The sequence below is a fragment of the Armigeres subalbatus genome, chromosome 2 (assembly GCF_024139115.2).
Source record: "Armigeres subalbatus isolate Guangzhou_Male chromosome 2, GZ_Asu_2, whole genome shotgun sequence".
NCBI lineage: Eukaryota > Metazoa > Arthropoda > Insecta > Diptera > Culicidae > Armigeres > Armigeres subalbatus.
In genome coordinates this window covers 417,704,724-417,731,696 of record NC_085140.1, presented here as the reverse complement: position 1 = coordinate 417,731,696, position 26,973 = coordinate 417,704,724, and the positions used below count along the sequence as shown (strand labels likewise).

Genomic DNA, 26,973 nt, shown 5'->3' with positions numbered 1-26,973 from the left:
CTTCCGGCATAAATTAGAAAAAAAAATCCAGCTTACTTTTTTTACAGAATCTCTAAAGATTTTTTTCAAAATCCTGGGCAAATTTAATGAATCTTCAAAGGAAATTCTTCTAAATTTCCAATGGAATTTTTTTTCGTTTTTCAAAAAAAAATCTTAGAAATTTTCAGCAGTTTTTTTAATTTCCAAAAGAAATTATTTGGAGTATACCAAAATATTTCCGATGGACATTCCTAAGATTTTCCAGTAGAAAATCGAAAAAAAGTTCATCTAAAACACCAATAATGAATTTCCCGAGGATATTTCGATGTTTTTACAAGTGGAAATAACGAAAAAAATTGCACTTTTGTAGTACTTGTGAAGGTTGTACTTTAGAAGCAATTCCAATAGGAATTCCTTAGAAAATTAAATCAAAATTTTAAAGATTTTCTGATGTGAAAATTCCTTAAAATTTTAAATCATTTCTTGTGCTTCTTTGCATGGTAAAGATTTAAAGCAATGTTTAGCTGAACCTACAAAGAAATCAAAATGACTTTCCGAAGAAGAATGAATTTCCATGAAATTTTGGAAGAATTTAGGGTGCAAATTAAAAAAACACGAACCTTGAGAATTCTAAAGATTTATTCTTTGAAAATCCAAAGTATTTTTGAAGATAATCCATAGACTCTTCCGTGGAAATTCTAAATAATGCCTCGAATAAAAAAAATATTTGGAAAATTTAAAAATGTGATAGAACTCACAAAGAGCGTAAAAATTTCATTTCAAAATTCCAAATTTGAAAACAAAATCCAAAAACAAAAATCAACGGTAATATCAAAGTGTTTCATGTGGCATTGGCTATTTAATTTCTCATGAAAATTCAGAAGATTTTTCTTGAAAAATTTAGAAGTCTTCTTCTTCTTCTATGGCTCCATATTCCAACTGGAAGTTGGTCTGCTTTTCAACTTAGTTTATTCTATTAGCATTTCCTCAGTTATAAATTGAAAGTTTTAAATGCCAGCAATTGTACGATTATATATCTTGTGTAGCAAGTACGAAGGATACATTATACCTAGGGTGTCGACAATGTTTGATACCCGAAAACATCCTAGACAGGAACGAGAATCGAACTCGTCATCTCCGGATTGGCAATCCTATGCCTTTGCTCGTAAGGCTAACTGGAGACTAAACATTTTGAAGTGCACTCCCTAAAATGCTCGAAAAACTTATTTTGGAAATGAAATAGAATTTCTGGTGAAGATTCGGAAGAACTTGTCGAAGAAATTCATTAGAATGTAAAAAAAATATGAAAATATGAACATTTTTTTCCACCAAAAATTATATGTATTTCCCACGAGACTGTTTTGAATTTTCAGACAGAATTCACATGGAATTTTTTTCGGCATTTAAACTGGCGATATTTTGTTTTTTTTTTCATGACCAATTTGTAGCAAAATTTTCCAGAGAGAATTGTTCAAAAAACATTCTGAATGCTAGCACTTTATCAGGATTGTATGAAGTAAGGTCAAAGTTTTTACAGGAAATTTTTTTACTGGATTTTTCCTGAATATCCACAAGACATTTTTTTGAAGATTTTTCTTGAATTATTGTAAAAACATGAACAGTTTTCAAAATTGTAGCTGTAGTCCGCCGATGCAAAAGTGTCGGCGGCGTGATGCCAAAAACCATCTGCGGCGGAATTTTTAGAAAATATTTTTTCATTTTTCTTTCCCAATTTTTTTTGGTGAAAATTGAGACTGAAACGCAACCTGCTTTTTCGTTTATTTTTTTTTATGGAAATAGGATCTAAAGCTAAGTTGGCCAAATAACTCAGATATGCATCGGCGTTGCGACCGACGCTGCGTTACCGGGTTTTCTCGATGCTTAATGCTAAATTCATTTTAACACTGAGTTGAAAAGACGCTACGTGGGCATCGGCCCTAAGATGCGCTTTGCGTTTAATGATTAAATCATTAAATTTTGATGATTTGTATTTTTTACACCGCTATTGTTATTTACCAAAAAATTTTCGTGTAAAAAAAACCACGTGGTTCAAGAGCAACACCCCCCCTCCCCCCATGTGGCTTATCGTGGTCATTTTCCAAACCCCCTCCCCTACCCCCATATATGACCACGTGGTTTCTGGACGGCCCCTTATCTGCTTTTGTAAACAAAGATTCAAACGACGATTTGACGAATCTGATAGCTCTCCCACGCAAACCAACACCACCAATAGGTAGGTGAAGGTTTCCGCTACCTCTTGATGGCCTTGGTTTGCGTGGGAGAGCTAGCAGATTCGTCAAATCGTCGTTTGAATCTTTGTTTACAAAAGCAGATAAGTCGTTTTGAAAATTTTGTCTTGACTTGTATTAGTATCTAACAATTTCGCATATAGACGATTGCACGAGCCAAAAACTCCATATAAAAAAAATGTAAACATTGCCCTCATGAAACTTCACTCGCCATTTGAACACGGGTAAAAAAAAATTGTCGATGACGTCATGATGCAATGGTTCATATCCAGTTCTTATACAGGTTTTGCTAGATTCTTATACAGAATTGTAAGAAAATCTAACAACCGCCAGTTGGGTGTACTTATTTTGTCCATCCCCTGTATATGAATCGTGTACAGCAATATAACTTTGACTCACACAATCTTCTCGATTCCATTTAGGACTAGGAATTGTTTATAAGAAAAACTGTTTCACACTTCTAGCCTGAGCCTTATTTCAAAAAATTAATTCAAGGAGCAGTATCCCTACTATGAGTCTTTGTGTGGCGCTGGCACGGTTATGTCAACGGTAGCTTTCCATTTTCCTTGTTAGTGCCCTATTATCCTACCAAAATAGCTTCGTCGACGCTAAACCATTCTCGTCCGCAACGGCCTCATCATCGATCCAACCTGCCATATCTTCATCAAGCATAATTGGACCTAATGAGCAGCATCATGTCCCCACGGACGCAAAGAAACGAGCAGAATCCACAGACGAGCGGCAGGAAATAGGAACAACATGACTTGACGACACTGATTGCTTGGTAAACGGTCGTGTGCTGATTTCCCTCATTCTCCACTCCACGTTTATCGGCTCACGTAAAAAAAGTATAGAATAAAACTGTATTAATCCTCTTTGGAGTTTTTTTTCCATTCCGTTACCTTCCCCTATATATTTGCAATAACACACAGATTTTCACGTTTGTGTTGGTTGGAAAGTACTTGGGAAAAGTATATAAAAGAAATCGCATGCACTGCACACACACATGTATAAAAACCGGAAGGCCCCGCCTCGTATCGATCTGTTTGGTCGCCTTCCATGGTGGCGGGGTGATGAAAAACACAAGTTGATACTTCCCCCTCGGATGAATGCATTAGATATGTATGCCTCCAAAAAAGTATGGGTAACGTTCGAATGTGTATGTGCAATAGTGGGAGGACAGGATTTTCCTTGGTGAAAGGTGTGTGGGTGTGTCATCAGCGTAGAGTATACCATCATCGTTGTACATGTTTTCAGTTTGAGTTAATAAATTGGTCAATTTATCCTCTTTTGTGGTTGCAAATTGCATGATGTTGCCGAGTAATGAGTAATTAGTGTTTGATATTGGCTCTAAAAGTTGACTGGTTTATTTTAGAATGTTCAAATCAGATCTATTTACAGAATAGATTATAATATACCGTCGTTCTCGTCTTTCCATTTTTAAATTTTAAATCGTTTTCTTTTTATGTATCGAAAAAGATCACACATCGATTATTGGAAATTTACAATATTGATTAAAACAAATAATAGAAGCATATCAACATTTCATAGGGATGTCTCCATAAAATTTAAAGGTAAAGTTCTAACTTTGGTTTTGATTCAAAATTTCAGATTATTCAATTTCGGAACATCATTTTAAACTTTCCAATTGATGACATTAGGAATGTGCTTAAGTGTTCGTTTTTTGAATCAAAACGGTATGTTGTTGGCAATATTTACAACATTCGAAAAAAACAAAAAAAAAAGATTTTTATAATGATCGAAAGAAAAGTCGAATTTGTTGTCTTATGTGTATTTTGTCATTCTGTTGTATTTTAAATAATTAAATAAAATGACAGTATTTTTGTGATTATCGCATTCTGTCTCAAAAATGTGAATGTAAACGAAACGCAATTTTGTAAATATTTATGCTGGTGTGTATCCAATAAGTGACTAAATTTCATAGAATCTTTCTTCCATTCATGGAATAATAAATAAAAATCTCCTGTAAAACCTATATGTATTTTTTTCTGAGACTCAAACGCTAATTTGCTGACTAGTTAATATTACAATCTGAGATCTTCAATTGACTATTGCCCTGCCTCTACGTCATGTAACCTTTTTCATCCCCGACAATATCCACGTCGCTGCAATCGTCGTCAGAATCGTTTCCGTAGTCATCGTCCTCATCGCTGAGCAATTCTCCGTCATTCATCGGAGTTCGCCGGACCAAACTAAACGACGAGTTCGCCGATGTGTGCAGTCCTTTCAGGATTCCTCCCATCTGTGGAGGTACCGGGCCGCTAGAGATGGGTTGCGTTTTGCATGGTTTTCCGCCGTGGGGGTGTTGATGCTGGTGATTGTTAGTACTGCTGTTGTTATTGCTGTTGTACATTGAAAATGCCTTTTCGTTGGCACCGCTTGAATTGAGTCGGTTGGCGGAAGCTGCAGAGGAGTTAGATTGGTTCGATGGAACCTGACCACCAGTTCCGGATGTTCCGTTGGCAGTTTCACTACGTGAAAAATCGACTGGTTCTGAAAATTAACAATAGATGAAACTTTTATTCATGCTCCGAACATGTATCATGTTTAATTAGGCTATATTTATCATCAATTGCCGAAATGATTGTTATTATAATACTTTTAACTGATTTACTGCTGTGCGGTCTAATTTTCTCTTTGCTGAAGGAAGTTTTAATACTACCCAAAGCTGTTTTAATACTACCCAAAGGAAGTTTTAATACTGCCCAAAGCTGTTTTAATACTACCCAAAGGAAGTTTTAATACTGCCCAAAGCTGTTTGATTTCAACAGTACTTCTTAGCGCAATTTAAACCTTATGATCCCGTTACGATCTTTGGTTGGACCCGTGCCTTCGTTTTACGTTGGACCCGTTTGCGGAATAAATATTCCGGCAAGCGGTGGTTATCCTGCAAGGACACCGTTTTGGAAAAAAAAACCTATTAGACCAGTGGTTCCCAACCTTTTTGGAATCGTGTCTCCCTTTTGATAAGAACTCCCTGAATAAGTCATTCTGAAATCAAGAACAAAATTCTTAAGTTGTTTAATTTCAATATCTTTTCTCATTCAAATATTATTTAATCATTCTAATTCTTCAGCAGTAATTCATTCAGTTCAATGTTTGTACTTGCATATGTGATACCAGCTTCGGTATACAAGGTTGCGTGTCTGATAAAGCCAATCTCAAATTGTCTTCAATGTTAAATCTGTTTCTTGCTCTGGTCCTTATTTGGAGATATGTATGTTGAAAATCCTCTCTTACATAGCTAAGTAGAAGTTAACGATATTAGAATCTGCAGAGCTTTGACCGCGACTTTGAGAGAAACTTCGTATAATTTCACCGTATAATTCACGAGATGATGGGCCTTTTCGCATGTCCGAATATTCATTCTGATTTTCGTCTGGAAGGCTAGCCACGTCTAATGTAAACGAAAACAGTTTGAAAACGAACTAATTGAGCATATTCTTGAGTCTGGTCAGGAAAACATCGATTGCTTCGATTGCTTCAGTGAGTCACGATGAGTCATGAGTTCCAATTTGAGATCTGAATCTAATTTAGTTGATCCTTCCTCAATTGAACATCGCCAGTTCTAACCATTGCCATGAAAGCTTGTCTCTGAATTGAATCCGAATGGTTTGCTTGGTCAAAAATACGACATTTTTGTCAGCCCTTTTTATTGAAGTTGGCAAGAAAATCAGTTTTAGAGAAAATTTTAATTTCATCCCTTTATTCAAAATGCGGTTCAGATCATTGCCTTTTGATAACCAACGTATGGCAGTATAGAAAGGACCTCGCGCATGCATTTATTTGAACTTCTGCTATCTGCATGCATTTCATTGCAGAGCTCAAACGTGTGTTGAGAACTTCAGATTTGACTTAGATCACGGTTCATACAAGTGGACATCATTGAAAATCAATATGAAAAAATTGTGCCAGGGAAAACCTCTGGCTACGATTCGGCGATATTATATTAACTATCTATAGTGAAACCCATGTCCCACAGGTACAATATACAGGAACTATGTGTGGGAGGCGTCATCCTGGTGCTGGTAATTTTTTTCCCTGTTAGGGTGTGCCACTGCGACCAGTAATTAGATCTATTGTAGCGTTACCCGTATCCTTAGTGTTTAAGTGCATGTTGAATTACTCCATTACTATTGACAAGCAATGCAGTATCGGTTTCGATACAGTTTTTGTTTTGTTTTCTCAAGAGCACCATGATAAGGTCCCGCTATTTAGACCCTTCACAGAGAGCAATCCCATTGAAGGCGCGCCCCTTATCAATAGGAAATCAATCCTGTCTTGAGAAAACAGAACAGCAATTCTATTTTTGGCCATGCATCGGAGCCCTAGCCACATCCTTGTCTTGCTTCTAGAATATCACCAGTGAAACTCTTAAAACCCGGGATTTAGCTCTGTCTACAAGACCATTTCAAGCAAGAGAATTTGTTCAGTAATAAGAACTTCCGTGTGTTCCTCTCACTATCATTGTTCACCAGTTCAAGAAGAGTTAGTACGTATTTAAACCCCTACCTCTATTTTTCCAGCAGTCAGTTCAGCCTAGGGATGGGTACCGAGGTTTTTTTAACTAATTGCTTGAAAAGTTGTTTCCGCTGCATACAGTTTAGCCTCAAACAAAAGGAATTCGAGTCTTTCAACTGTCTGCAAGGTAACATGAATTATGTTTTATTTCTGAAACTGCTGTTGGTAGCGGGGACTAAATACGATGAATCCTTAATTACCACAACTTATTGCCCTAGCTAGGAAAATGGCTCTGTTTGGTAGATCTTACACCGCAACACACTACCGACAAAGTGATCTACCGTGTTACGGGAAGTGCTGGTGCTGGTATTTGTCACCTATAAACAATTGGGTGTCAGTAGCCTTGAATTCTCCTCAGAATTTGCCACTTTCTTCGAAGAAACAAGGTTTCAAGACCGTCCTGCCAAAGCGCGTACAAAATAGAAGGAAGCTGGAGACTTTACATATTCCATCTAACTCTAATCACAGAGAAACAGACGTCTCACTCAACATATGTTCCATCGTACACCTTTTTAACGGTTTATTTAACTTTTTGTAGGTGGTCAATCGGCCACCGATGGCGCTTTCATCGATTTTGCTTGTGTTTGACGTTTGCACACTACCGCCATCTGGTTGCCGCTTGGCCACTCACCGGGATTTTAGCATTGGGCGACAATGTTTTCGTGACGATGATTTTGATAGCAATTTGTTCTAAGTGAGACGTCTGTTTCTCTGTGCTCTAATATTATCTAATATTGCAAACAGTTCTTCTCTAATCGAACTGAACAATCAGTTCGAATTGATCTATGATGCAAATGAGCAACGATGAAAAAAAATCAAATATTTAAATAATCGAGGATGAGCAACACTCCCATGCGATCACATATCCAAATTATTAATTGATAAAAACTCGCTAGCGAGTGAGAGTCGTTCGATAATTGGTCGGGGTTCAGCCAAAACACACCAAGCGACAACGAAAATTACCGTTTTTTGCACAAACTTTCGTTTAGCAGATTTAATTGATCGTAAATCGTATCGGATATCCCTCAACCCCATAACTGAGGATGTCCTACTGCAAATGTACGTTTAAACTGATATGAAACTATTTCCGTTGTCCTTTTACAAACAATGTATCACAAGTCAGTCGAAAAGCCGCTGGGTGCGGTTTGGCTGAACCCCGACCAATTGTATCTCGATTCAAAACTTACCGCTACTTTTTGAACTTATTTCTCTATCTAAAACTAAAACACAATGCCGCCAAACATTAGATTGAACTTCATTCTTGACATTACATTTGTATCGGTGGTAAGGCTAAGGTGGTGTATTGGTGGTAAGGTAAGACATTTTTGAGGGCAAAGGGTTTTGAAAGCAAAGGGTTCCACCAATTGTGGTATCTGTTGCCGATATTTCTGGCTTTCGGGAATTTTGAGTAACCTTCGGGGGATTGAGGTTAAAGGTTTCAGTTTGCCAGGAAGGGTGACTCTCTCTTTTACCGGGATCCTTTGACGATCGCAATCGCAAACGTCTTCTTCAGTATTCATCTGAGAAGCGTAATATATTTTTCACTTACAACGACAAAACTGAACGCCTGTTGAAAGTCGTCTTGACAGGTCTCCCCAGTGATGATAAATCATTGGATGAAATCAAAATTGAGATCGATCAATTATTTGGATTTGCACCAGTCCAAGTAATTAAGATGAAAAAGAAATATTGTTCTAATATTTCTTAGAGTGGGATTTCTCAAGAATTTTACTTAGTTTACTTTAACAAATGTGAACTAAATAATATGAGAAAAGGCCTGTATTATGTCCCATGTCCGAATTACAAGGGAACAATTTCGCAGGCCTGGGGGAAAATTCCAGAACCCCACTCAGTGCCGTAAGTGCCAATTGCATCGCATGATTGATGCAATGTTGAAATCTAAAAATGAAGCAGTTCAGGTTGGTATAAAGTTTTTAAAGGGTAAGGAAGATGAATTATTCAACTTCTTAACACTTCATAATGGGCATATTGCCATTTTAACTGAAACGTATTTAAAACCTGGACTCTCCATTAAAAGAGATCCAAATTATATTAGGGGAACTGTTCCGATCTCCCTCTCACTGAACACATATTCTTCTCATCGCGAAACAAACAAATACAGCACCAATTTTATCACTTCTTTTTGTCAACATGCCTGCTCACTGCGCTGTTGGAAAAAATCACAAAAATGAGAAACAAATCAAATTGCTTTCCATTGCTTTGTTTTTGATGGGATGAATATTGGAGCCATGAGATGAATTCCAGGAGCAGTTCCTCTGTCTATAGAAATGATCGTCTTGACAGTGCCTGTGGTGGGGTCGCCATTGTCATCAATAGACAAATCAAACATAAATTATTTTCTTCTTTCCAAACCAAAGTTTTTGAAACCTTGGATGTTTTCATTAAGATATATTTGAAGATTGTTCTTCGGGATATCATACGATACAATATCCCAATGGATCAATTTGTTTTATGACAATGACAATAAGGCATATTATGAGACGTTTCGCCGTGGCCCGATTATTTACTACTAATGTTTTGTTTTGGTATGATTCTGCGTGAACATTCCGTTAGGTCCGAACACAAAATAATGCTTGTAACGTTTTACTTTTCATTTGTGTTTTCTTCAGCATTTCATGCTTAGAATGCAATGGTATGAATAAGCTAACGACACGTTTTAAGAATCATATGAAAAACTTTGTTCTAAAGCCCTGTTAGACAAAAAGTAAAACAGGCAAAATTGATTATGGGACCCATCGGAATGTTCAGCGCGAAATTACCAAACAAACGGGCTCCCACTAATTGTCAAAGTAGATAAACACGAGAAAAACAGCTGTTTCGATCTGTCTCATAAAATGCCTTATTGATTTGGTTTTAACGAATTCAAGCCAACTGTGTGGCCAATTGATAACATATGCTGACTTTGACCCTGATCACCTTTCTGTGACGTTTGAAATCTCAAAAAAAGCCATTTATAATCCAATCAGCTCTACTTTTAATTATCATAGAGCTGATTGGGATTTATATAAAACGTATATCGATGGGAATTTTGATGTTGATATATATAGAGACAGTGATATTGATAATGCTCTCGTTCGTATCTTTGACAAAATTAATAGTCGAACCCAGAGACATTGCAATTCCTAAATGTGAAATTAAATTCAGCTCCATTATTATTGACTCCATTATTATATTCTTCAACTATTGACCTGTTTTAAAAATGTGAGGTGAATGTAATACCAAAGAACTCCCATAATTTAAGTCTCACTAGAATCAGGCTACGTGGAGAATATTTGGATGAAGTTTGGAAAATTTAACAATATGAATGCCCCGGGTGATGATGGTATTTTCTACATACATATCAAAAAACTTTCTGAGAGCTCTTTATCCTTTATGGTAAATTTATTCCCATATAAATGGTAATATGCCAAAATTGTTCCAATTTCGAATCCGGACAAAAATCCAGCTGATTCTAGTTATCGCCCAATCAGTTTGCTTTCTTCAACAAGCAAACTGTTCGAGAAGATTATTTCAAATGAATTGATGGTTCATATTAATGACAATTCTACTTTTGCGGATGAGCCGATTTGGTTTTCAACCGCTCATCAGTTGTTAAGAGTTACGAATTTAATTCCACTTAACAAATCTGAAGTATATTCGACTTGAGTTGCTCTTGATATAGAGAAAGCATTTGACAGTGTTTGGTACTAATTGTAAAAATAATGAATTTTTATTTTCCTCTGTCAATTATCAAACTAATTAAAAATTATTTATCAGATCGCTCACTGCAGGTAAACTATCAGAATTAGAAATCTGATAGATTACCTGTAAGAGCTGGTTTACCCGAATGCAGCATGCTGGAGCCCATATTGTATATCATTTTCACTTCTGACTCACCTGATTTACCGCCAGGGAGTCAAAAATCTTTGTAGACGACACGGGCCTTTCCGCCAAAGGGCGAAGCCTTCGTGTCATCGCAGACAAGTTTGGATTTCAACTTATTTGCAAAAATGGAAAATTTCCCCGAATGCTTCCAAAACTCAGCTTATATATTCCCACATAAGCCGAGAGCTTCTTATTTGAAACCTTCTAGCAAATATATTGTGACTATGAATGGGGTTCCAGTTAATTGGTCTAGCGAAGTTAAATATTTAGGACTTCTGCTAGATAAAAAAATAACTTTTCAAAATCACATTGAAGGCATTCAAGCCAGATGTAACAAATATATTGAGTGTAAATAGAAAATCAAAGCTTTGTCTTAAGGAAATTTTTTTTTATTTACAAACAAATTTTTGGACCAACCATGTTGTACGCTGTGCCAATATGGACTATATTTGTTGCAATATCAGAAAGAAGGCACTTTAGAGAATTCAAAATAAAATTTTGAATATGATTCTGAAGTTGCCTCCTTGGTATAGTACCAATGAACTTCATGGAATTTTTAATATTGAGACACTGCAACAAAATAATTTACAATTTTAGACAAAAATCGTTGCAATCTTCTATTGTAACGATCAACTCCTTGTACTCTTAGTTTTAGTTAGGTTAAGTTTAGTTTAAGTTGAGAACATTGCAATTTCTACATTGTTCAATTTAACCAGAGGAAAAATCTTAATTGCCAAAGGCAATTGAAATGATTCAATAATAACTAAAACTGTATCATAGCAAATAAGGATGATAGTGTTAATCAAACACGGCATACATAGTCTAAGAGATGAATGGCATGGAAATTAAACCAATTAAAATTAGTTTATCAAAATAAAAATAAAAATGCTGTGCGTGGCTGAGTTCGATTCCCAGTGCGGTCTAGAAGGTCTAGTCTTTCCTGGACATGAAGAGAGTATCATCGACAGGTGTGTTTATAGCCTCTTAATATATGAATAAAAAGTTGATTAGAAAATGCCTAATGCTATGAGGTGGTAATATCCCACTGGGGGATGTAACGCTTTTTATAGCAAGGCAAACTGAAAGGATCACAAGGTGTTTTTGGAGCGAACATGTAGCCTTTACGTACACTAAATGTATGCGCAAAAGCGGATAGACATGGAATTTATTTTCAGTCATGTCTACCTTCTAACTAAATTCAATTAAACAAGTTATCTTTTCTTACAATAGAAAGAAAAGCCCATCTTCTTCAACTCAGCTTATTCAGCTGGACGAACAGAGTCATTTAACTAAAAGTCTTCTTCCACAACAATGTGGGCAGAAGCCATTTATAACTTCCAAGACGTGCCTCCTAATTGAATTACTCCGTCACCGACCAAAAGGATGTCTTGATATTTAGAATCTTACCAGCATTATTGATCTCCCTCCTCCGTAGCTGCTTTTTATGTTTCATGCGCCTATTTTGAAACCACGTTTTCACTTGGGTCTCACTAAGACCCAACGCCGATGCCAACTCTACACGTTCAGGTGTCGATAAATATCTAAATGAAGGAAAACGGAAACATCACATGTATCAGTTATCCCAATTTTGGTTATGTCACGCAAGTACAAATCAGTAATCAAATCATAATAAACACGTTACCAAATTTTATTTAATGAAAAAAATAAACAGCACCACAAAAACTCACCTTTGTGCTTCAAATCGTTTCTCCAACCCAGTCAACTGGGGGTCACTGAATACGGTTCGAGCTTTCCGTCTCCGACAATGCCTTAGTGCGCTCATTCCCATGCCTAGGCCGAGTGCTATGTCCGGGCAGCCACCACCCGGGAACAAAGGCGATCCAGCAAAGAGGCCTGCTGTCCACCGGAGAAAAGAACAGAAACCAAACCAAAAATCAATTTCCAGCGTAATTGAATCAACACAAAACACTTTCGTCCCAATAGCTCTTACTCTTGTTCTAACATATGCTGCCCTATGTATACACACATCAAAAACTTTCTCGATAATCTAATTGGGCGAAACTGATAGAATACAATGTGTCCGAGAGACCTACCCTGGGAGAGAAAGTATGGGTCCACCGTTTTGTAGCCACTGGCCGATGGTGCCAAATAGGCACCAAGAGCCATTTGAAGATAGCCCGGATCGCCATATGGTCCACCCGGGTAAATGACAGTCGGGTTTGGGTTGCTGAATTGAGGCCCTGGAGGTCCACTGTGAGGGGGACCACTTTGGTTGTTTAGCGAAAGTTTGTTGTATCTGGATGGAAGAGAAGCAATATTTGAAATCATCATTACTAGTACAAATTCAAATCCAATATCTATCATAGTTTTCCATCGAAAGGAAGAGTATTTTATATCAAGTATTGACATAATGGATAAGGTAACTCATAACTTTACGCTAAAGGGCATCCTTGGTAACAGTACAGTAATCGATAAACTGCACATGTTTCATACTTGAAAATAAAAAAAAAATCCGAGAATAATGTCAAACTTTTAATATGTCTTTGTTTTTTGCAGCTGATGCAGTGAACTACCTACTATAGTTTTGAACAGAATAAAACTCGAGTAAATTGTTTTTCATATCCGTTCAAAAATTCAACTGAGTACCTAGTATTCCTTTTGTATATTTTCTAACGAAACTGACTTTTAAAATGTTGTAGTTCTTTTTTTTTCAGTAAAATATGTATTAAAAAGCCCAGCAGGTACGCAGATAGATTTGATCGTTTTATCTGACACGGTGTACGGAATTTTATATAGAATAATGTGACCAGCAAGCGTCCTGCGAAACGCGGGTCGGCTATCTGGATTGCGTCACTGGCTTGAAAATGGATCCTCCAAAAGTGCATTTCGCATAGTTTTTGGCCCAAAAAATATTGTAAAAATATTTGTAAGGCTGTGTGAAACGAAGTTGAAGAATGCAGCGTCCCGCGAAATTGTCACATTAATATAGAATCTTCAAAACTTTCACTTTTTGTCTTTCTCGTATACTAAGAATACGACGAATTGAGGTGATGTCTGTGTGTGTGTGTGTGTGTGTGTGTTTTTTTTTTCTCCTAAACAATGGAGGGGGAATCTGCTCAACATACATCCTGGGTTGTCCAGGAAGTGCGGGGTTAGGGATCACCTCCAGCAGCAAACGAGGGAGGCAGGACTACATCCCCGACCCGCTAAACCGTTTCCATTGCCGCCAAGCCCATAGTCCCTTCGGTACAACCAGGGGGGGCTTCAAAGGGGAGCCAGTGCACAACGCACCCTCGAGGTTAGCTGCGTGTCCTTGCAGCATCGAACATCGTAACTCGCTTTTTTAGAAGAACACCATGGTATCGTGCCAGCGCGTTGCCGGCTTAGCAGATGGCCTTACCACGCCCTATGTCCTCGGAAGGTGGGAAGGGTCGACTTCGCACCTGCTTCCCTCTGCACGACTGGTATCAAGAATGATGATGCCGCGTGCACCCCAAATTGACCTTTCTGCGATAGGGCCTATTCGCCAGCACACAGAGGGACTTGCCAACGCGGTGCCTATGCCTGCTCCAGCCTTGACGAGGACCCCTTTCCGTCCTCGGGCTCGGAACCCGCCCGGTTGACCGACGCCGCGAAAGCGACGATACCATGTTGTTCTTCTCGCGGCCACTTGTTCGATAAAAGGAGTTCGACCACAGAGCATGACCACCGGTATGACCCATGAAGCCGACTCCGATCCCTTGGACCACCTCTTATTTGCGCCTGAACTTGAGTCCACGCGCCACCTTCTGTGTAGCTTCGAGACGATTTGGGCGATAGCCGATAAAACGGCGTTCCAGCCAACTTCATCTTTACACATCCTCCGAACTAGGTTGTCCGGGGTAGTGTCCAGACCACATGTGGCAAGCATGTGGTCATGCATTGCGCGAAAACGTGAGCACACGAACAACACGTGTTCCGCCGTTTCCTCTAAACCTGCGCACACCAAACACTCGGGCGAGGCCGAGCAAGCCAGCTGCGTTACCTGCACTGTGATTTTGCAGCACGCTTAAACGCCGGGCACTTCGAATCCCCCATAGGGTGCTTGCTGTTCACAGCTTTGCTGGAACAAATAAAACAATTGGGAGGGTTCGTGCAGCATTGTGCCTTATGTCCCTCCAATCCGCAGCGTCGGCAGAGATTGCTTCTGTCAGGGCCTTTGCAGTCCCATTGCTTGTGCCCCGGTTCCAGGCACTTGAAGCAAACTTCGGGTTGCTCGTATATGCCCACAGGGCATACCGACCATCCCACCTTGACGCTCCCTAACTTGACTACCTTGGAGGCGTCCGCTGCAGATAGCCGAACCAATGCTACCTGCGTCCCTTCCGGACCATTCCGTAGCCGAACGGCTGCGGTGGGCGTCTCCACTTCACACTGTCGCCGCAGTGCCGTGACGAGCTCTTCGACTTCGGTGATCTCGTCCAGGTCTTTAACCCTTAGCAAATATAATATATTAACAATATAGTCCACTCTAGCTAAAAATAGGCGAACGCAGCTTAGCGCTCCAACGGATGGCGGTTGAACTTTTTTATCACAGCAACTCGTTATATTGATTAAATCGTAGAATTGCGTGAAGGTGCATCGTCGCTTCCATAACAATCTGAACAAATAGAAGTAGGTATCAGTAGGTAAACGTCATGCAGGCTGGACTCGATGTTAAGTTTTTGTTTCTACAGTCAAACACTGGTCATTAGTAGTTAGTGCTTCAGCGGAAATTAGGAAGCGTTCGCTGATCGCTCTTTTAAATTAGTGCTTCAGCAATAAACACAAATCCTATGAGCCAGGGGAGCTACGTTACGATCCCTGGTCCTTATTCCTCCCTCCAAAATAAAAGTATAATACATATATTGCGTCTCACTGATTTTCAGAGCACTTGCTTTTAGACAGCTAAATTCGGCCATCACGTCATTAATTTCATAGGACTTTGGATTGAACTGGGATCTTCATCCACTCTGTTAAAAATTGTTAAAAATTTAGGATTTCCGGTGTTCGAACACTAAATAAGAATCGGGATTTTAGTGTGTTATTCTAAAATAATCATAATATTTTATGTGTATATCTTGAGTCACAAATGCAAATGACACAATCATTATTTAAACCGAAAATTTCAATCCAAACACTGTAATGGCAGATAGATCTATAGAGGAAACAATGGATTATAATTCATTTTCGATGATACTATTTTGCTATATTAGTGTAGCAACAGCTAGTATAGACGTAATATCAATAAGCTCATACCTCAGACATATTTCATATATTTCGGACAAGTGTAAAATAGAGCATTACTGAAAATCAACCACTAAGAACATTGTAGCGTGCTTTTGTCAGCGACATTTCAATCACATTAACATGTCAGGGATGACTTGATCTTTTTTACTGTAATAGTCCGACTTTTCACCATAAGCTGCCGCTGCCCTCACTAAAAAGTTGTTCGCCAGTGACATGTATGGAAAATTGAAGAGTGGACTATCTTGTACTTTAAAATCTTTGCCCTTAGATTCACCTCCGTCGTGAGTGCGCTCACCTTGACCGTCTCTCCTAGGACTTCCTCCGCCAACTTCTTGTAGGCGGCGCCCTTTTGCGAGACGCCCCGCTGCAGCTCAAGGATCATCTCGCCCATCCGCGTACGTCTTATTCGACGTACGTCGGCGCCGAGTTCACCGAGCTTTACGTCACTCCTCATCGCCTTCAAGACGTCCGAGTACTTAGCCTCGTCCGCCGTGATGACTAGGGCATCGCCCCTGGAGCGATTGGCGCCTACCCTAGACTTCTTGCTACCCTCATTCACCTGGGCCTTCTTTTCCGCCATTGACGTCTTCGGTTTCCTCTTGTTCTTGACCAGGGTCCAGGAGGCGTCATCCCCCTCTATTTCCCTGGTCTGGTGCGGCTGAGAGCTCTCAGCCTGCCGTAACCCCTTACCACCGTCTTTCCTGGGTGGACGGACCTTTCCAGGTCCTTCCTCCCCCGGTTTTGGAGGTACCTGGCCGGGGTTCAGCTTCCTAGCCTCACTACCCTTGTTCGGGGTAGTAACCCTCCGCGTTTTGGAGCGGCCCCCAGGGAGCTCATCCCCTGGAGACTGTCTCCCCTGTTTTTGTGTCTGCTCCGTTGGAGCAGTCACCCCCGACGTACCCGCAAATACTTGAGCCTCAGTCTGGGTAGACTTTGGTACCACCGTCTTCGCTGGCACGCCCTCGGTCGATTCGACCTTGCCCGAGTCCGCGAATCCTTGGGCCTCAGTCTGGGTAGACCTCGACTCCACGGATTTCACGGGTTTACACTTGGCCGTCCCGACCGCCCTCTCTAGCTTGGCGTCCAGCATCGACTTTCGAAGTTTCTGCAAGCTCCTCTTGAGGTCCTTACTGATATTATGCTTCGATGACGCAAAGTCGATGATGGCGTCCAGCTGTTCCGTCGCCACCTTGAAGGCCGAAAGCCCATCGCGTTTTCGGTTCATCGCCTCCACAAGCCTCGGACCGTCAATAACCCCTACCGGCGTTTTTTTAGCCGAGAGGAAGGTTAAGTGACCCACGCTGGCGCTTCGCAATGAGCTGCCGACTATTGCCTCTGGCCTCCTAGGCGGAGACCTGAACAACCCACCTCTTGCGAAGGGGTTGTCGCCTACACTACTACCACTAATTGAAGAATTGACTTGGTTTTCCATTTTGGTCCCACGAGTTGCTCGGGAAAAGAAGTCCACCACGCCAGAGCCCAGCATGACGCGGTAAGGGACAATTACTGTGGAGGGTGCCCAGGTACCCCACAGGCTCCGTTAAAGGCCTAGCTTATTTTTTCACCCCCCTGGCCATGCATCCCCTCGGCACGGGTCGCTTGACGCCTTGGGATTAGGGGTTAGGGACGATGGTCCCGGTCTAACTCGCAGTGGCCATGGGGAGGGTTCGTCAAGTCCTTGGACAAAGTCCCTGCTGCCCCAATGTGTGTGTGTATGTGTGTGTGTCTGTGCGCACCCACCATAAAAAAATGTCACTCATTTTTCAGGTACTTATCCTTAACCGATTTACTCGCAGCAAGTTGCATTCGACGCAGGATACTCTACCATTGTTTCCTATTGAAAATGGGTCAGATCGGACATTTGGTACGGAAATTATGGCCAAAATACCACTTTTTTATAGAAAAAATGAGAAAAAAATGTCACTCGTCTTCAGGCACCTATCCTTATCCGATTTACTCGCAACAAGTTGCATTCGACACAGAATACTCTCCCATTGTTTCATATTGAAAATTGGTCAGATCGGACTATGGGCTTAAGAGTAATGGCCAAAATACAATTTTTATAATACACGAGAAAGGCACCATCACCGCTAGGTGGATTAATCTGGGTTTTTCCATCAATTTTATATTAATGAGCATCAAAATAGAAGAACCAGGCACCAGAAACTTTCTCTCAGGATTGCAGAACCTACGTCTGCTGCTCGTCTGCAAGGATTCAACCAAGTTGCTATTGACAAATTTGTTGATCTCCCGGGGGAACAGAAGCTCACAAAAGTTCCCCCTGAGCAGAATATTCGTTGAACGAAACAACAATAAGTAAGTATAAAACAGGATAAACCAGGTACAAACCAAGAAGGCACGGAATGCGAGGTAAAAAGAAAGTTGGCGCAAAAGCATCGGCAGAACAAGGAGTCATGGCAACAACGGCCTATTTGGCCATGTCAGCGCACGGAATTTTCGTCCCACCATTGCCTATTTTGACAAGAGTTGGAAGACTTGAAGAAGGGCGCCCCATCGGAAACGTTGTCTTATTGCAAAACAGTGGGTGGATGACTGCTTTTGACTTCGACAAATTCATATTTCTATCACTTCCTACAACACACTCGACCAACAGAATCGAGTCCAATATTATTGCTTATTGCCTAATGCGATTTTGAAAAAAAATTCATGCGGGAACCACATAACTGTCATCAGCTTCCCACCCCACCAGATGTAATCACCAGATGCAATTATTGGACTTAACCTTCATGGGGCCACTAAAGATGCATCTTTCTAGGGCAATCGACAAATACCTTTAAAAAATCATGCAAAGTCGTTACCGTAAATGAGCAGTGTGAACTTTTTGCACACTAAGGCGATATTGGTAACACGCGATGATGTTTTTGCGCCTGTTGATGTTACCGACATTGACCTATTATTAAACGTAATGCGATATTAAGGCTTCCCCAAACACACGCGACGCGACAATCGTGACGCGATTCTATCGCTTGGCGACTGCGATTCTGTCGCCGTTGATATAGAAACATAAATGGGACATTGCCTGCAGTGAACCAACGATAGAATCGCGACGACTAGTTTAGGTTTGGGGGAGCCTTAAAAGATCCAGATTTTTATTTAGTCTACATCTAAACAGATAACACTGAATCAACAATTTGACGCCACAATACACGGTTCGATGCCGCATCTCTCCATCCTCGAATACGCCCCACGCTCGCCAAGTCGTTTTGCACCTGGTCTGCCCATCTCGCTTGCTGCGCTCCACGCCGTCTTGTACCTGCCGGATCGGAAGCGAACACCATCTTCGCAGGGTTGCTGTCCGGCATTCTTGCAAAATGATCCAGAAGCAACTGGAGAATGGAGATGGCTTTGAAGCTGGTAATTCCCCTAACAAAGAAAACGACGAAAACCTGACGGCATTCGGTAGGTAAAGTCGCGAGCTTCACACGAAGGGTTTTGCAATTTCTCCAAAGGCAGAAATCGCTCTCAATGAATTATTGGCAGTGGTTGATTTTCTACCCGCCGCTTCCACATACAGGCGCTATCGTATATGCGCAAATAGCCAGCAAGAGTTAACCGCCAGAAATTTGTATGGCGAAAGACATCTAACGCGCGTTTTCTCAAAATTAGGAACTCTTCATGAAAAACTATTTGGTACCGGTTATGAAGGATGGTGTCCGCTACTACGCCTACCAAATATGTTTTTGATTAAGGTGCTTAATTTTGAGAAATCGAACCTTAGATGCCTTTCGCCATACTGATTTCAGAAAGTTAACTCCTACTGTGCTGCTGTAAGCACGCTCAAAGCAGGCGATTCATAGATAACGAACAACGATAAAAGATAGGCAAAAACCTCTTCGAATCATAACAAGCCATGAAAACAAAATTATCAAACTTGTATATAAGTTGGAAAAAAACTGATTCGGATAGGCGGCCACCACCGATGGGGTTTGATAAAACGCTTTGTTGTCATTTCATGATGGGAAAGAAGGCAACAGTGCTTACATCAAGTCCATTCCATACGGCTTTAAAGGAGGCCCAGGCATCAAAGAAATAAATTCTCAAGAAAGTCAGCAACCTTAATATCATCATTCCTCAAAAACAGTTTTTTTTTTCAAAATTGTTGGATAATTGAATGGAAAGACTTGAGCTTTGACTGTTTTCGACAAACAGTTTTTGAGAAATGATGATTTTAAAATACAGTTAAACCTCCATGAGTCGATGTTCTATGACTCGATATCGACTCATGGAAGCAAATTATTCCATATTAAAAAATATTTTCTGGGTTACTATGATGGTCCCTTCAAACAGTTTCCCAAAGATTTTATATTCCACATCTCGATAGTTCCATGAGTCGACGGTCCCTTCAATATCGACTCATGGAGGTTTTACTGTAGATGAGCGGAAACTGGAGTCAGGGTGATTTGTAGGTGTCTTACCTTACTTCTTCTTCTTCTTATTGGCATTACATCCTAACACTGGGACAGAGCCGCCTCGCAGCTTATTGTTTATTAAGCACTTTCACAGTTATTAACTGGGAGGTTTCTAAGCCAAGTTACCATTTTTGCATTCGTATATCATGAGGCTAGCACGATGATACTTTTATGCCCAGGGAAGTCGAGACAATTTCCAATCCGAAATTTCCTAGACCGGCACTGGGAATCGAACCCAGCCACCCTCAGCATGATCTTGCTTTGTAGCCGCGCGTCTTACCTCACGGCTAAGGAGGGTGTCTTACCTTAATTTATGACCTCTGAGATCTGCGCGAAAAATGCTTCCTGCAATCTGAAAGTGGCAAGGGATAGATTATGTGTGGTACCATCACCATGCTTAGTTGGACGAATGTTCAATGATTAATGTCCAATGTGTACCCACTAATCAATGATACGCAGGTGGCTTGGCTTATCTTTAAAATAAGTAGGGACACGACTAGAGATGTCGCAAATTAATCGATTACTTCGATTAATCGATTCATCGTTGTGATAATCGAATAATTTTGAATCGATTATTACCCAACGATTAATCGATTCAATAATCGAGAGGAATCGTGAGTAATCGATTAGTTACTAATCGATTAATCAGAATTTTACGACATCATAAGGATGTCGAAAATTAATTGATTATTTCGATTAATCGATTCATCGTTGTGATAATCGATTAATTTTGAATCGATTACTATACAATGATTAATCGATTCAATAATCGACAAGAATCAAGAGTAATCGATTAGTAACTAATCGATTAATCGGGATTTTACGACATCTCTAGACACGACAGGTCTCTCCGTCCATCACGTAGGGGCTAAAACCAACGAAAACAACGTCCATTTGTTAGAACTCCATAAAAGTTCCTATAGTAGTAAAACGTTTGTCTTTTATTGGTTTTCGAGACTATGACGAAAAGACGGAAATGCCTGCCTTAACCCTATTAAATGCTTATTTTGTTATCGTTGCAGGTGCTTTTGTTTTTCTTTTTTGAAGAAAATTCAAAATCTCATGGCACGCTATTCACAACAATGATTCTGCATTTGAAAGATGGACAATTTCCCAGCCATCAGGAACCAGGATTCATTTTTGCCTTTTTCGTATACTAAGTATACACTGGTGGAAAAAGTATAAAGACAAGCTCGGTTTCCATACAAAATGACCATGTTGGTCACGGCACGGAAAATGCTGACGTACCACTGGTACTTCACGTACATATACCTGAAAGAATAAAATAGACTTCATCTCGTGGTCCTTAGCCTCTTACCCAGCAACTCATATCCCTACCTCCTCGTGGTGCTGGCCGGGATACGAGCAACCTTAGGGAAGATTGGGTAACCAACCCCGGTGGGAACTATGGTCGTATGCTGACAGGGAAGGGGATGAGGGAGTTGCTCCTCTCCGGAGGTGCAAATCTTACTGCAGACAGAATCACAAATCGACCACGTTCTGATTGATGGACGGCACTTCTCCGACATTATCGACGTCAGGTCATATCGTGGCGCTAACATCGACTCTGACCACTATGGTTAAACTGCGCCCAAAACTATCCGTTTAACAATGTTCGGTACCGACGACCGCCGCGGTACGACCTAGAGCGACTGAAGCAACCTGATGTCGCCACTGCATACGCGCAGCATCTCGAGGCAGCGTTGCCGGAAGTGGGTGAGCTCGATGGGGCCCCTTTTGAGGATTGCTGGAATACAGTTAGAGCAGTCATTAACGACGCAGCGGAGAACAACGTCGGGTATATGGGACGAAGTCGACGGAACGATTGGTTCGACGAAGAGTGCAGACAGATTCTGGAGGAGAAGGACGCAGCGTGGGCGGTCGCGCTGCACCAAGGTACCCGGCAGAACGTGGAACGTTATAGACGGAAGTGGAGACAGCAGACTCGCCTTTTTCAGGAGAAGAAACGCCGCCTGGAAGAAGCGGAGTGCGAGGAGATGGAACAGCTGTGCCGTTCTCAAGAAACACGCAAGTTCTATAAGAAGCTCAACGCATCCCGCATAGGCTTCGTGCCGCGAGCCGAAATGTGCCGGGATAAGGATGGGAGCATCTCGACGGACGAACGTGTGGTGATCGAAAGGTGGAAGCAGCACTACGAGAAACATTTGAATGGCGCTGAGAGTACAGGCAGTGAAAGTCAAGGCAGCGGAGGAGATGACTACGTAAGTGCAGCGGACGATGGAAGCCAACCAGCCCCCACCTTGAGGGAAGTTAAGGATGCCATTCAACAGCTAAAGATCAATAAAGCAGCTGGTAAGGGTGGTATAGGAGCTGAGCTCATCAAGCTGGCTGGAAAAGCTGGCCACTTGCCTGCACAAACTGATAGTCAGAATCTGAACCGCGTAGAGCTATGAAAAAATTATGGACGAGAACAGCTTCCCTGGGAAGCTTACCAGACTGATCAAAGCAACGGTGGATGGTGTGCAAAACTATGTGAAGATTTCGGGCGAACACTCCAGTTCATTCGTATCGTACCGGGGACTAAGACAAGGTGGTGGACTTTTGTGCCTGTTGTTCAACATTGCGCTAGAAGATGTCATGCGGAGAGCCGGGTGTAACAGCCGGGGTACGATTTTCAACAGATCCAGTCAATTTATTTGTTTCGCGGATGACATGGACATTGTCGGCCGAACATTTGCAAAGGTGGCAGAACTGTACACCTGCCTGAAACGTGAAGCAACAAAAGTTGGACTGGTGGTGAATGCGTCAAAGACAAAGTACATGCTAGTGGGCGGAACCGAGCGCGACAGGGCCCACCTGGGAAGCAGTGTTACGATAGACGAGGATACCTTCGAGGTGGTCGAGGAATTCGTCTACCTCGGATCCTTGCTAACGGCTGGTAACAATGTTAGTCGTGAAATACGAAGGCGTATCATTTGTGGAAGTCAGGCCTACTACGGGCTCCAAAAGAAACTGCGGTCAAAAAAGATTCGCCACCGCACCAAATGTGTCATGTACAAGACGCTTATAAGACCGGTTGTCCTCTACGGACATGAAACATGGACAATGCTCGAGGAGGACTTGCAAGCACTCCGAGTATTCGAGAGACGGGTACTTAGGACCATCTTTGGCGGTGTGCAAGAAGACGGTGTGTGGCGACGAAGAATGAACCATGAGCTCGTCCAACTCTACGGCGAACCCAGTATCCAGAAGATAGCTAAAGCCGGAAGGGTACGATGGACGGGACATGTTGCAAGAATGTCGGACAGCAACCCTGCAAAGATGGTGTTTTCTTTCGATCCGGCAGGTACGAGACGGCGTGGAGCGCAGCGAGCGAGATGGGCAGACTAGGTGTAAAACGACTTAGCGAGCGTGGGGCTTATCCGAGGATGCACTGTGTTTTATTTCGTCATTTTAACGATCGAAATACAAAAACTCGAAAAGTGTTGATTTTGAATATAGGGTTCGTTCACAGAAGTTTCAAGATGTTTAGGAGCGCATCTTTCGACAAAAACAGTTAGATGATTAATCCCCCTAAAAGTTAGTTGAGGAAATTATTTTTCCACCAGAATGAGATAGACACGTAGGGTCTTCCGCAAAGTTGTAGCAAATGTTAATACGAGCAACTTTGCTGAACAACCCGAGTTTCTATCTCTTATATATAACAAACTTAAGACGTTTTATGTAAAAACCCCATAAAAGTCTACACTAATAAAACGCGACGCGAAACAAGACATAATACTTATCGTTTTTACACTCGTCAACTAAGATTTTTTTAAAATTACCTTTTAAGTCGACCGGTTTCGGGCGCGATGTTGCCCATCATCAGGTCTATGTCCAACTGACTACTTTTCGTACGTTGCTCGTACACGTTCGGTTGCAATATTGTTGTTAGGGAATGTTCTTTTCGGTCAGCCCGAAAAGGTTGGATACGATGGGTGGCTCGTCTTCATTCATCATCGGTTCCTTAGAGTTTGTGATGAACATCGACTCCCATGCGTTGAGCTGGGAGTTTTTTCTTACTGCTCTCAACAGTTGTGAATCCTCTCAGTTTATGTTGTGACCACAGTTTACTGCATGTGCGGCCACGCTCGATTCGTGTATTTTCAGTGTTTCCACAGCACTTTTGTGTTCCCTTAAACGAACTTTAATTTTGCGGCGGGTCTGACCGATGTAGACTGCAGAACAGTCATCACAGGAGATTCGGTAAACTCCTGACTGCTCTTCTGATGGAACCCTATCCTTCAGGTTACACAGTAAATCACGTAAAGTGTTTTCGCTTTTGTGTACTACGTGTAGTCCCTGTCGTCGAAGTGCGGTCTTAATTGGGTTGGTTATTATGGGATAAAACGGTAGACTTATTCTTCTATTTTTCTCTTCTGCTGGTTCCAGTGTTGTGATTTCCTGGCGGTGCCTTTTTCGTTTGTGTTTTCGGAGAATTGTTTCCACAAACTTCCTGTCGTACCCGTTCATTTCAGCTGCGTTGTAGATTTTATTTTCTTCCTCTTCGAATTCAGGTTTATCCATGGGTACGTTGTACAGTCGATGTGCCATAGAGTGGAATGCTGCTTGTTTCTGAGCACCAAAATGATTGGAGTCAGATGTTATGTACCGATCAGTTGATGTGGGTTTTCGATATATTCCAAACTTTAGTGTGCCATCTTCTGTTTTCATGATCATAAGGTCAAGAAAGGGAAGTTTGCCATCCACCTCTTTTTCAACAGTGAATTTAATTGAGCTGATAAACCAGAATTCAAAGAGGAAGAAAATAAAATCTACAACGCAGCTGAAATGAACGGGTACGACAGGAAGTTTGTGGAAACAATTCTCCGAAAACACAAACGAAAAAGGCACCGCCAGGAAATCGCAACACTGGAACCAGCAGCAGAGAAAAATAGAAGAATAAGTCTACCGTTTTATCCCAGAATAACCAACCCAATTAAGACCGCACTTCGACGACAGGGACTACACGTAGTACACAAAAGCGAAAACACTTTACGTGATTTACTGTGTAACCTGAAGGATAGGGTTCCATCAGAAGAGCAGTCAGGAGTTTACCGAATCTCCTGTGATGACTGTTCTGCAGTCTACATCGGTCAGACCTGTCGCAAAATTAAAGTTCGTTTAAGGGAACACAAAAGTGCTGTGGAAACACTGAAAATACACGAATCGAGCGTGGCCGCACATGCAGTAAACTGTGGTCACAACATAAACTGGGAGGATTCAAAACTGTTGAGAGCAGTAAGAAAAAACTCCCAGCTCAACGCATGGGAGTCGATGTTCATCACAAACTCCAAGGAACCGATGATGAGTGAAGACGAGCCACCCATCGTATCCAACCTTTTCGGGCTGGCCGAAAAGACCATTCCCTAACAACAATTGCAACCGAACGTGTACGAGCAACGTACGAAAAGTAGTCAGTTGGACATAGTCCTGATGATGGGCAACACCGCGCCCGAAACCGGTCGACTTAAAAGGTAATTTAAAAAAAAATCTTAGTTGACGAGTGTAAAAACGATAAGTGTTATGTCTTGTCTCGCGTCGCGTTTTATTAGTGTCGTGTTGTTTTTACGTTAGCATAAACCATAAAAACCAAAAGTGCCATAAAAGTCTATTTTTTCATTTTAACTCTTTTCAATGATTTTTGTTGTATGTGAGATGGAATGTTACAATGTTCAGCAAAAACATGTAATTTTGTTTGTTTAACAACTTTTTAGAAGAGACGGAAAATGGGAAAAATCATTGGAAAGAGTTAGAATGAAAAATTAGATTTTTATGAGGTTTTTACATAAAACGTCTTAAGTTTGTTATATATATGAGATAGAAACTCGGGTTGTTCAGCAAAGTTGCTCGTATTACCATTTGCTACAACTTTGCGGAAGACACTACGTGTCTATCTCATTCTAGTGGAAAATAATTTTCTCAGCTAACTTTTAGGGGGATTAACCATCAAACTGTTTTTATCGAAAGATGCGCTCCTAAATATTTTGAAACTTCTGTGAACAAACCCTATATCCAAAATTAACACTTTTCGAGTTTTTGTATTTCGATCGTGAAAATGACGAAATAAAACACTGTGGGATGGAGAGATGCGGCCTCGAACCGTGTATTGTGGCGTCAAATTGTTGATTCAGTGTTATCTGTTTAGATGTAGACTAAATAAATGAATGAATGAATGAGTACTTAATAAGATGAAGGAGGGACCTCTGCAAGTGTCGCTTTGAGAAGTGTCCGGTATTAAGAGGTGTCCGGCGCTGGGGGATCTCCCCCTAAATAGTAAATGGGCCGCCTCACTCTAAGCTCTAAGCAAATTAATTATCCTATAATCTGCTTTACGTAGTTTACGTCGGGCGGTCGTATCTTGTATATAACCCTTTTGATTTTTATTCACAAAATATCAAGAAAAAATAAGGAAGAACTTTTATTATAGTAGAACATTGAAATTTGCTTGGAAATTTGTGCTATGATCCACTCTACGGAAAAAAGACATATTTTGACCGAACGCGTTTTTTTATAAATCGCTTTTTCTCAAAAACTAAAATCTCAAAAACTATAACTCGTAGGGACCAGAAATTTTGGGGTTTTCTTATTTTGAGTTTCTACTCTCGAAAAAATACAGAGAAACAAATATTGGTGAAAGTCGATATTCCGATTAATGT

At 41.0% G+C, this 26,973-nt stretch overlaps 1 protein-coding gene across 2 annotated transcripts in view; it reads right to left on the bottom strand.

Annotated features, from left to right (window-relative positions):
* Nucleotides 1-3,586: 3,586 nt before the first annotated feature.
* The window catches only part of LOC134217714 (brain-specific homeobox protein-like), a 28,726-nt gene continuing 5,339 nt past the window's right edge, over nucleotides 3,587-26,973 (bottom strand). Inside the window, exons 2-5 of one of the 2 annotated variants that reach the window (XM_062696528.1) lie at nucleotides 12,710-12,912; nucleotides 12,344-12,512; nucleotides 12,063-12,196; nucleotides 3,587-4,742 (exon numbers count right to left, since the gene is read on the bottom strand). In XM_062696528.1, coding sequence (XP_062552512.1) covers nucleotides 4,312-4,742; nucleotides 12,063-12,196; nucleotides 12,344-12,512; nucleotides 12,710-12,912 — 937 coding nt within the window. In that variant the 3' untranslated portion in view covers nucleotides 3,587-4,311. The remainder of the gene's footprint in view (nucleotides 4,743-12,062; nucleotides 12,197-12,343; nucleotides 12,513-12,709; nucleotides 12,913-26,973) is intronic. The other variant, XM_062696529.1, reaches the window with a different exon arrangement.